General features: G+C 39.3%; 1 protein-coding gene across 1 annotated transcript; it reads right to left on the bottom strand.

Annotated features, from left to right (window-relative positions):
• Positions 1-6,468: 6,468 nt before the first annotated feature.
• Positions 6,469-7,992, bottom strand: LOC103130183 (gastrula zinc finger protein XlCGF49.1-like). Its single transcript, XM_016665729.1, has one exon. It carries the CDS (start codon positions 7,917-7,919, stop codon positions 7,089-7,091), a length of 831 nt encoding a protein of 276 aa, XP_016521215.1. The 5' UTR covers positions 7,920-7,992; the 3' UTR covers positions 6,469-7,088.
• Positions 7,993-12,581: the final 4,589 nt, after the last annotated feature.

Below are 12,581 nucleotides of genomic sequence, written 5' to 3' on the forward strand. Positions count from 1 at the left end.
CAGTGAGATCTTCCTCTTCCTCATCTTCATGTTGCTTTGGGACGTCTAGAGAAACAGAAAACACAAGAGATCAAATGTTTAATAACTGAGTCATTCATCAGTGGTTCAGTTGGACATCTTGAGTGAAAAGAGAATAAAATATGAATAACCTGAACAATGAACAAATTCTCCCTTAGTTTGATACTCAGTACAACAAACTGTGTCCCAGTGATCAAACTTGTCTGTTTTATTGGTTACTGTAGTTAAACACATGACTTAAAACGTAAGAAGTAAAAATGCCACTTGGATTTAACTAAGCTGTCTGAGTCTGAGTCTCCTACTGGGTCATCACTGCACATCCGAGTATCTTTCTGATTATCCGATTAACTTTCTGCTGCTACAACATATTTATCCCCATCAGATGCAACGAGAAGCTTCTCATTTCTGAAAGTCATGTTGACAGCAGTGCCAAGCTCAAATCGCCATGAAAAAACAATGTGACACTACTAAAGGAGAAGCAGAAACTTCTAAAACTGGATTCAGAACTTTTCAAAGCAACAAAAGCTGGAAAGAAACTGGAGAACCATCATCTATTGGTCAGAAATGTGGCTGGAAAAAAAAATCATGAATGTGAAATTAACCCGAAGAATGCTTAGTAGAGAAAGTAAGAGCATTTCCAACTAAATACCTTCTTTTTGAGCAATAATTTATTCTTTTTCTGGACAGGTCATATATTAAAAATGCTGAACATCCTCACATTAACACCAGACATGATAACCTGTAAGGTAACCGGCAGCTATCAGTGTCAAGATAATAAACAGCAACACATTATAATCCCATTCTGACTGGACAATTTTTAGTAGTAAATGCAGTAATTTTTAAGTCACCTCCAAAAATTAATTCAGTCATATTTGACAGAATGTATTTGTCCCTGGTCTTCATTCAGGAGAAAATTAATTGGTCCTAAATGAGCAATTAATTAGGAATCGACCAGCAGGTGTCCCCATCGAGCTTTCATAACAAAACTTTTCGAAAAACGAGCCTTTATTTCAACTCAGCTCAACTGAAAGTTTCAATGATTAACAAATATCCGTTTCTCCATCGCAGCTTTATTAANTGAAAGCAATTTTCTTATTGATGAATGTGCCTTGGGAATCCAATATTTCTGTCGTAGTTGAGAAAGCACATAGTTTCTTCCACTATGTCCTGATCGTTCATGAATATTCCTGAGAATGAGTTTTGATATGTGCATGTCTTTTGAGAGAATGGCAGGATGTACAGCCTCTTCAGGCATGGCTGCATTGCAGAGTCTGCCACCAACTCTCAGCGTGTAATCAACAATGAGAGGATCTAATTTATAGATCTCACTGTTCCTTTTCACGCAAACGCCTCTTTGCAGAGATGAGATTTCTTCTGGAAACTGTTGGGGTTGGCTATACTGAACAACTGTCCTTTCTGCATCTTGCAGGTCTTGTACTGACATTGGATTCATTTTCATTTTAGTCTTGTACTCATCCATCCTTTTGACAGTATCTGCGTTGCTGGTTGACTTTGTCTTTGTTGGCTAAGTTGTAACAAGTTTTTTTTTTATCTTAGCATCCGTGCTACAGCCTTTTTTAACTTGTACCAGCTGGAATAGTACTCAATCAGCTGGTTTGTAGGACATGGAGCACTTGTTGTCAATATTAAGTTTACGTTTAGTTTCTTCTTCAACTCAGCATCATCATGGTCCACAGGTTTACTTTCATGACCTTGAGGCCATGACTCTTCTGGACTTTGAAGAAATGTTGGGCCTTTTATCCATTCCTCATTTTTTTAAAAGTTTTCTGCTGTCAACCCACGTGATGCACAGTCTGCTGGATTGAGGGAAGTATTGACATATCTCCATTGAGATTGCTTTGTGTTTTCCCTTATAATTGCAACTCTATTTGCAACAAAAGTTTTGAATCTGTGCGTTTCAGATGAGATGTAAGATAACACTGTAGTGCTGTCAGTCCAAAACTGTGAGTCTTTTAAGTTGAGTTGCATTTCTTTCCTCAACATTTTGTCCATTTTTACAGCAACGACAGCAGCTGCAAGTTCCATTGTTGGTATTGTAGTCTGCTTTATTGGTGCAACACGGGCCTTTCCGATGATGAAAGCAGAATGAAATTTTCCTTCTTCATTCTTTATGGTCAGATATGTGACAGTCCCGTATCCCAACTCACTTGCAAGTGATGGAGTTTGGATGTAACGGTAGACTTGAACTCAGGTGGTTTTATGCATCTCTTAATGCTGAAACTTGAAAGCAAGTCAAGCTCATGCAACCACTTTTTCCAGTTTCTTGCAAATTCTTCAGGTATTTCTTCATTCCATCCAAGTTTGTTCTTGCACATTTGTTGAAGAAGGGTTTTTGGAAGAAGAGTGACAGGTGCTAGAAAACCCAATGGATCATAAATTGAACTCACCACTGAGAGAACTCCTCATCTTGTCATCGGTCTGGTTTTCACATTGATGGTAAATGTGAAAGCATCACTTTCGGTACACCATTGAACTCCCAGTGCTCTTTCCTTAGGTAATGTATCATTACTTAGGTCCAGATCTTTGAACTCCTTTGCTCTCTCTTCTTTGGGGATGGTAGCCAACAGCTCCCGGCTGTTACTTGCCCATTTAGTAAGATGAAACCCTCCTGTGGCGCACAATGCAATTAATTCTTCAACCATAACAATGGCCTTTGCATTGGTGTCCACAGCCTTTAGGCAGTCATCAACATAAAATTTATTTAGTACAGTTTCCACTGTTTCTGATGATGATTTGCTTTGATTATCCTCAGCTGTTCTTCTTAGTGCAAACATGGCACAGCTAGGTGAAGATGTGGCACCAAATGGATGGACAACCATCTTAAACTCTTCTAGGGATCTTGAGAAGTCGCCTTCAGGCCACCACAAGAACCTCAAAAGGTCTGTGTCTTCATTTGCAACCTTGACTTGATGACACATTGCTTGAATGTCTGCTGTCATTGCGACAGGACCCTGCCTGAACCGAGTGAGGACACCGATAAGGGAGTTAGCAAGGTCAGGTCCTTGTAGCAGTACATCATTCAGGGAAGTTCCTTGGAATGAAGCAGCACAATCGAAAACAACACGCAACTTCTTTTTACGAGGGTGGTACACACTATGATGTGGTATGTACCAAACCCTTCCATCCTGTCTGTTGCGTTGTTGATCCGGTACTTGTACTGCATAGCCCATTTCCATCATGTTTGAAATAAATGTTTTGTATTCATCATGGAACGATGGGTTTCTTTGAAATTTCCTCTTCAGATTAAGTGCACGTTGTTCAGCCAATTTTTTGTTGCATGGCATTGCGACAGGCTCATGTTTGACAGGAAGCTTCATACAGTAATGACAATTTATTGAACTCAATGAGCGAGTTACTTGTTCCATGAAGACAACCAACAGGTTGTCTTCATGAGACATCTCCAACTTGTCGTCACAGTTTCTTTCAGGGAAATCATGGTTGTATTGTTGCCATGTGAGTTCTTCTATTGTTTGCAAAATGACTCCGTTGACAGTAACCTGTTGTTGCTTTTCAATTTGAGAACATGCTCCGTTGGGTTCTCTAAGGGGTCCATTTATTATCCAACCGAGTGGTGTTCTCACTGCATATGGTCCTTTGTCCTGGCTGTTTATCACTTTCCAGGGTTCCATGGCCTTGTATGCATTGTTTCCGATCAAAAGACTCACCATCAGCATTTATGCATGGGAATTTGACATCTTTCAGATATGGCCACTGATCCAGTTCTTCCTGTAGAGGGATGTTTGCTTTGCTCACTGGTTTCTCCTTTTGTGTGAATACTTTTGGCAAGTCGATAAACATACATCCTTCCAAACCACTCACTTCCAGGTCTGTCAACATGTAGCTACCAACACTGGACTGTTTATTCATAGTTGTAAGAAAAATCTTTGTTTTTCTGCCTGTGAGATTGAGCTGTCTTGCTAAATCTTCAGTACAAAAACTACCAGAACTCCCTGGGTCAATAAAGGCATAAGTTTCAACCATTTTTGGACTTTTCTTTGATTTGATTCTTACAGGTACTATTGCAAGAATACCATCTTTGTCCCCAGTCAAATCATTTTCCTTAAGCACTGAGGCAAGAGCACTTGATGAGACCTGTGGTTCATTTTCATCACTGGTTGATTCAGGTTTAATTTCTTCAAGTCTTAAAACATGAAGCAGGATTGGATGTTTTTGAGCACAAAACTGACATGACATCTTTCGTTTGCAGTCCTTACTAAGATGTCCTCTGATCAAACAGCTGAAACAAAGTCCAGATTTCTTCAGAAATTCAACCTTTTCTTTATGAGGCTTTTCTCTGAAAGTACTACACATTTCAAATGTGTGATTCTTTTTACAGAACAGATATGGCGTTGAAAAGGCAGTGTTGTTTGTATCTCTTTCTGGTTCAGCTATAGTAGCTTTAATTGTAGTTTCTTCTTTACAGGTAATGTCTGTTGCAAAGCTACTTTTCTTGTGACCATCATCTTTTACACTTCTGGTATGTGTCTTTCTTTTTTCTCGTTTTTCTGCTGGTTGATCCGGGTTTATATTTCCAAACAATGGATCTGTCATCAGCCGAGCTTGTTTGTCGATGAAACTCACCAAGTCTGTGAATTTGGCTCTTTTTTTTTTACATTTTTCTTGTAGTTCAAATGCATGTGCTCTCCATTTCTCTCGAATCTTATACGGTAGTTTAGACGTCAAGATTCTTATGTTGACAGGATTGTCCATCTCATCCAAGTAGTCAATGTCTTCCATAGCATTACAACAGCTGGTGAGGAGAAGAGAAAAAGAACTCAATGACTTTCCATCTTCAGGCTTAATTTGAGGCCACTGTAAGGCTTTGTCCATATAAGCTGAAGCAATCTGAATCTCATGTCCATACTGGATTTGTAGTAGCCTCATTGCTTCTTGCAGACCTCTGTGTGGCTGCATGCGTTGACAGCTCTGAACAAGATCTCTGACTTCACCTCTTGTATACTGTTCTACATAGTACAGTTTATCAGCAGGGTTCTCAGTCCTTGTTTCAATAGCATGATTGAAAGCTCTCATGAAGGAATGGAAATGCAATGGATCACCATAAAAAACAGGAACATCAACTGAAGGCATCTGAGAAAGTTGTTGTTGTTTAACAAGAAGTTCAGTGATGTCATTCTGTTTTTGCATTACTTTGCAAAGTTCCTCTATATTATTACTCTGCTGTATGTTTTCATGTAACAGTTCAGATGAGTGAACATCAGTGACATGCTGGGTTGACTGAAAAACAGCGTCATGAGAAGTTGGTTGTTGCAAATCTCTTGGCATGCGGGGATGATGCATGTTTTCACCTTCCTTTTTGTGTGAAGGTTTTGCTTTCAAATGTTCCATCTTTGTTAACTGGAGCTTCATAGTCTTCATAAACCTTTATCTTGGCAGTAGCTTCTGCTATTGCAGTTTCAANAGCTGGTTGGTCCATTTCCGCCCCCTGCTGGACTGGAGGCGAACAGCAGCAAAACGGATCACCTTCTCTGAACCAGACCAGAACTTCTCTAAGCTGTTATTAACAGACCAGAAAATAATCAAGGATACAAGCAAAAGTTATTTTCATTTCCTTCAGTGCTTATTTTTTAATAACACCTGTGGAAATGTGAGTCTGATAATACATTAAGATTTATACCTTGCCTGTATTTACAGGTTGTAATGTTTCTGTCATTCCAACCAGAGCAGTCTGGCCATCAGGACCATCCAGACATTTCCTAGTGGCCAGGCGGGTCGGAACCAAGGTTGGGTTCCAGTCACACTAAATAAAAACGGTCTGTGTTGTTCATGCGGCTCCGAAATCTGTCTCATTAAAATTCCCACACAATGTAGTTGAGACAGGGAAAAGACGGATCCTTCTTTCATTTTCTGAGTCTGTGTCACAGCAGTGCACAGAGACATGCCAGGTGTTATGTCAAAGTACCTGTGGATATTTATATGCTCTGTTGTAGGAGCATCACTCAAACCACCAACACATCGATGACAAAATATGACTGACTGGCAGATTTTTAGCATCTGTTGACAGATTAAGTCAACACCATGATGTCCGTTTGGCCACATTGTTATGCAAAAAGTATTGACACGGCTGGCAGGTTTGAATTTGAAATCATTTTCAATCAAGAAGGTTGTTGCCAATTAAAAATGAGAGGCACCTTTTCAGGCTAAGAATCAATTTTGAGGGGAAATTCTTATATCAAAGTTACAGATCTGATTGTACATGATTGATTATTAATAGAAAACTAATAACTATTTAAACCATTCTGCTAATCACTGAGCAGTTTTTTCCATGTTTCTGTTGATATCTTGACTCCAGAACCTGATTGGTGCTGATTTAGGTCCAACATCAGCAGGAAGAACTGGTTTCTCTGGATCAGGACTCGACATGTGGAACCACTGAACTCTGACTGAAATCATGTTAGAACAAACTGGAGCAGTAAAAATGGCCCCAAGCAAGGAAACTTTATTCATTTAACATACAGGGAAAAACAAAATGTTTTATAGGACATTAAATAAAAATCTAAACTTTACAACTCTGCTTAGCAATCAAGCTCAGGATGTCAAACATTTAGCAATCAATTAAATAGAAATAAATGTTGGAACAGATTTAACCTTCAGTCTGAAACGTCCATCAGTGTTCAGGAGAAACGGTTCATTCATCAGAGAAAGTAACACAAATGTTTTCATCCTGCAGGTTAACAGTCTACAGTGTTTCATCAGAACATCAACCACAGGAAACACGGCCATTTTGGTCCAGTTAAAGTCTGCTCTCATCCAACCCCTTCTATGTATGAAAAGGAGTTGCCATGGTAACATCCTTTCCCTGTATCCCATTTTGACGACTCCTGACTCACATACATTTCGTAACATATTCAGATTGTACTGCATGGACCTCTTGGTTATGTTGATGTAAGAATTATGTTAAAAATGTAAAAATAAACTGCTGCAGCAGCTTTAAAACATGATGTTTCCATCAGTGTGAAAGTCAACGGCTGGATGACGGAAACATCTGGAGAACTGGGAAATGTGAAACGACTCCCCAGAAACCTCAGATCTCACCAGAAATCCCTCAGAGTTTTGTGGACTTTCTGGTGACAAATCAGTTCATTCACACTATTAAAACTTTCATCGCATGTTTGGCATGAATATGGCCGCTCACCTGTGTGGGTCTTCCTGTGGAATTTCAGATACCATTTTTCACGGAAGCTTTTCCCACAGATTTCACATGAAAAAGGCTTAACGCCTGTGTGGGTTTTTCTGTGAACTTTCAAACAAAAACTTCTGCTAAAACGTTTCCCACAGGTTTCACATGAATAAGGCTTGTCACCTGTGTGAGTTTTTCTGTGAACTTTCAGGCTAGACTTCCTGGTAAAATGTTTCCCACAGATTTCACAGGAGAAGGGCTTGGCGCCGGTGTGCATTTGGATGTGCTCTTTCAGATGACATGTTTGTACAAACACTTTTCCACATATTTTACAGCACAGTGGCTTCTCCCCTGAGTGGTCTCTGAGATGTCGCAACATGTTATACTGAGATTTGAAGACTCTCCCACAGACGCGACATTCCCAGGATTCATCTGGGACAGTTTCAGCCCAACTCGCTAACGCAGGACTGTAGCTTCCTGCTTCATCTTGGTTCTCCAGAGCAGAAACATTGTTGGAGTCGAGATGCTCAAAGTTTGGTTCTTCTCCACTGAAAACAGTTTGTTGCAGAGTCACAGTCTGAGTAAAACTCTGTCCCTCCTGACTGCAGCAGACTTCCTGCTGCTCCTCTTTAACCCGAGGAGCTTCTGGTTCCTCCTTCAGCAGCTGATGTCCCAGCTCCTCGTTGCTGTCGCTGTCATGTGGAGGCTCTGATCGCTCCTGGTTCTCATTCCAGCTCATCATCTGATTACAGAGCTGGTCAGTGAGATCTTCCTCTTCCTCATCTTCATGTTGCTTTGGGACGTCTAGAGAAACAGAAAACACAAGAGATCAAATGTTTGGTTTGAGTATGATAACTTTAAAGTTTCTGGAGGCAAATTATCTGCCTCAAAGATCCATTAAATCAAGTTTTAATACTTTAATACTCTCTCTTCCACCAGTGAGCTGTTGATGAAGCTAACTGTTATTAGCAGCTATGAAGGAAGAAACAGTGACAGAAAAAGTCACCGGTGTGTTCAGTAAAACAGGACTGGCGTTTCAAAGCAGCCCGTCCTCAGCAGGAATCATTAAAGTTTAGATAGAGAAATAAAATCCAACCCAACCAAACTCATAAACTTTGTGTCTGATCTGATAAACTCCAGAGACCCGAGTTCGAAGTAAACCTGACATATTAAACTCTTATCAGTTCCTCCAGAACTCTGACTTTATCTCTGCTGGTTTATTGGAGCAGCTGGAACCGTTTTAGGTTTTCTTTAATATCTTCCAGCTGCATTTTCTCTATCAAGAGGAGTAATAACATGAAAAAAAGATTAGAAATATCTATTCTATAAAAAACTTTTACATTCTTCAAACTTGAGATTACATTTGAATCATATTGTATTTTAATCAATAAAATGTTTTCTCATTTAAAAGAAAAAGAACAGATTTTTTTATACTAACATTTTTTCTTTGCTGATTCTGTCATTTATCAGTAGTTGATCAAAGACCAGGGTTGAAGTTCAGGATGTTTTCTATCACTTGGTGAAAAGAGAAAACCACGTTTCAACTCCAAAACTTGAAAATAAAATGGACAAATTAAAATGTCTGCTTGAAATCACAGTCAAGTAAAAACACCCTTCAGTTGATACAGATCCTGCCCCAGTGATCAAACCTGTGGTTAAACACAGTGACCAACAGGACAAGGCCTGAAACAAAACAACCTCCTGGATTTAACTAGGCAAAAAGATCCGAAGCTCCTGCTGCTGATCATCTTTGATCTGGAGGAATAACGGCAGCAACATAACTTTAAAATGAACATTATCACCTTATAATCAGTATTTAGAAACTGTAGCCATTTATTAAGTCACCTCTAAAAATTAATTCAGTTTTGTTTAATGTTGATCGGTTGGTCGATTCCTAACTTCGACCAGCAGGTGTCGCCATCGAGCTCTGATTGCGAAACTTTTCGAAAAACGAACATTTATCTCCAACCATCTCTGGAAGTTTCTCTGATTAACGGAGCTTCATCTGTTCTTTTTNGGCAACACAATGTCATCAGTCTTTTCACCCGTATATACAGTTTTTTGACTTATGTTGTGGCTGCTTATTCGTTCAGTGTAAGCCACAATTATTTAACAAGCTTCCGTTTTTCTTCATTGACCTTCATAGCTTAGCTCTCAGTTGACGCGTTTCTGTCCCACGATATGCCTTTGTGCGTCTTTCAGTAAGTTAAAGAAATACTTACAGCATCCATACAAGTCTGACGAACTTTACTTTTCTTTGAACCGATGTTACAGATGATTCTTTAATCTTGCGCAGCATTCCACATGTAAAGTAACGTAACGGTCAAAAACCTGTAGAGAGCTTAGTTGAATGCACCACATTCAACTTCCTTTCATAAAACAAAACAAAAAAAGTGTCACAGCATTTTTTACACAATTTCAATTACGTCCATTAGGTGGCGCTTTTCTACAAAAAACATAAGGAAATGGAATCTTATTATCAAATATCTAGATATGCAAACAGCATACACAATAATCAATAATGTTACAAACTGAGAAAACCAGTAACAAACATTTTGATGAGTGCCATCAATACACATCGAATATGTTGGTCAATGTTCATTTTATTTGGCCTCTGAAGACAAATATTCTCCTCTGATGCGACCAAATGGACAACAAACCATGACACAGCAAGGCTCATCGCGCTTTTATTTTGAAAACCGACACGCAAAATGAAGCAGTCACGTGACCCATGCAATGCGAGGCCTCGTTTGTTGCCAGTCACGTGGTTTTCAGCAAGACAACACAAGCCTCGAAGCGGGGCTTCATCGGCCACGCCCCCTTTTTACTCGGTACAAGCCTCGAAGCCCGGATTCAGGAGGTCCATCACTAGTACAATTTGTCCAAACACCCTGGAGAGGACACAGAAAAGACAGGTGAGTCACTTCTCATCAGCACTCCACACCTAACAGATTATGCACAAACATTTACTCAGTTTTACCCACCAGTAGCTCATTTCTCTGAGTAACAATTATCCTCCCTCCACAGGAGGAGCAGCTGTGCAGAGCCCAGAACAAAAGGCTACATGCTAATTACTAAAAATACTCAATAAATACAATTAAAACTTCTCCTGTGCAAATTATTTATGTGCAAATCTCTGCCTAAAGTGCAGTGCTAAATAAAGTGCTTCTCAAGTGCTATACAGTGACTTAAGTAAAAACAGTCCCAGTAATGAAGCTCTCTTCATTACAGGAACACAGCCTGTTTTTCTGTGTTCAATGCTATGGCCCACATTAGTAACAATGGCTTTTTTTGTGTTTGCACAAATATAATGAAAGTTTCATAAATCCCAAATATGGTTCAAAGATTATTCGTTTAGGGATTAATCCAGCTCACGCTTGACCTTTCAATGGTTTTTTGACTTGAAGACAATGATGGTCAAATATCTGTTTTATTTAGGGCGTAATTGTAATCAGATTTTATAGTAAAGCTTATTGCATCGACAACATAGGGTTCACCCACCACTCTCCAATGACCAAAACAAACAATAGAAAATCCAATACTTGTAGTGTCGCTGTAGGCCACGGGTGTCAAACTCCAGTCCTGAGGGTCGCTGCCCTAAAATTTTAGATGTGCTTCTGCTGCACCACCTGAATATAATAATTAGGTCATTAGCAGGACTGGCAGTCTTATCTACACAATAAGGAGGTAATTAAGCCATTTGAATCTGGTGTTTTGTACCTGTGGCACATCTAAAAACTGCAGGACAGTGGCCCCTGAGGACTGGAGTTTGACACCCCTGCTCTAGATGATGCTGCCCTGGGCAGTGTGCCATATTACTCATATCAAAAATGGCAATTGATTTCCTAAGCTTGATTTTTTTTTTTGTATGTTTTGTATTTAACACACCTGAAAATGTAGGATTTATTTGTAATTCAACAACTAAAGTCACTGAATGACAAAATTTTTACTAAGCTCTAAAATAATTTGCTTGACTTTATTAAAAAAATATGAGCAAATAAGTTGTGAATATAAAGTTATTTATCTTATTAAGTCGGGGAATTGTCTCTGAATCTCAGCACCTCTATGGATTAATCAGATTTAGGAAGGTGGGGCCAGTTTCATTACTTAAATTTACACACAAGGATAAATTTTCATTAAGTTATTAATTTCCAGCTACAATGTTCATAAAAAATAACTTCAGTTCAGATATAAGCAGCAGCAATATTTGATGATTAATATACCAGCAATAATAAATTATGAATGTTAACACCAATAAACAGCAAAACTTTCCTCTGTATCAGTTCTTTTAAAATATATGAATTATTTGTAAAGAATTTAAAAGTAAAATTTACTGTTCCACTGAACTGGCCTTTTCCAGTCAAATTTAAAAGGCAAATTCCTCCTAACAGTAACTTCAAATTTGAGATTTTGCCGTCTGCATCTGTAGTCATTTGTCTCCCAGAGGGAAAATCACACTGAGGTAGTTTTGACTGGGTTTCTTCCAGTTAAAGAAATAAAAGTTATTCCATTCCACCTTCACTTATCAATGCACAATATTACTTTTCTTTTTTAAGATGGTAAAAAAATGTTTTAATACATTTTAGAAACTCTTTCAAATGTTTTAATGAAGAGCTCCTTGATATTAGGAAGGACTAATGGATTTTATTCCTGCAGCTTTTAAATGAGTTGAATAATTCAAGACACAATGACACATTCTGACTTTTGACTCAAGTCTGTAAATAATAATGAAAGAAACCAGAAACTCAGAGTCTCTGTGTGAGATGGAGGTGAAATCAGTGAACCTGGGCTGTGGTTTACTGCTCTCTATGTCACAAACTGACATCTGATCATCTGGAGGTTTTTGTTCAGGCTGAAGGAATCATTTCTCACTGTGGTACCCCGCACAGCACAGCTGCAGTAGTAGGAGGCTGAATGAATGTCTGTTACATTAATGATCTTCAGTGAACAGCCGTTCTGAATTTGTTCAGCTATGAAATCATCTTGCTGAGGATGATTGTAACGTTTTTCAACAACACCATCACTCCTTTTAATGCGGAGAATAGCTCTGAAAGTTTCATTTTCTTTCTTCTGGTACCAGTAGACGTAACTACCACTACACTGATCAGTTCCTCCACAGCTGAAGGAGACGCTCTCCCCTTTTCTCCTGGTCAGACTTAAATCATCCTGAACCAGCTGTGTTGCCATGGCAGCCAGCGCTGTAGAGACACAGACAGACAGGTGAAGGTTAGTGTGACAGTGTTTGTTCCAGGTGGGCTTTGTTGGCTCCTGATTGGTGGAAACACTCACCTGAACCCAGCCAGCACAGAGCAGCAGCTGGGAGGAAAAGCATTGTGTGCAGTGGAGTTTCCTCTGGTGAACCTGGGGAGAAGTGGAGCTCTGATGCAGCTGAGGCCAAACAAGG

Source organism: Poecilia formosa, unplaced genomic scaffold, assembly GCF_000485575.1.
Source record: "Poecilia formosa unplaced genomic scaffold, Poecilia_formosa-5.1.2 Scaffold613, whole genome shotgun sequence".
Taxonomy (NCBI): Eukaryota; Metazoa; Chordata; class Actinopteri; order Cyprinodontiformes; family Poeciliidae; genus Poecilia; species Poecilia formosa.

Excerpts from the sequence above, each read along its gene's own strand:
- LOC103130183 (XM_016665729.1), bottom strand. The coding sequence starts at position 7,919 with ATGATGAGCTGGAATGAGAACCAGGAGCGATCAGAGCCTCCACATGAC.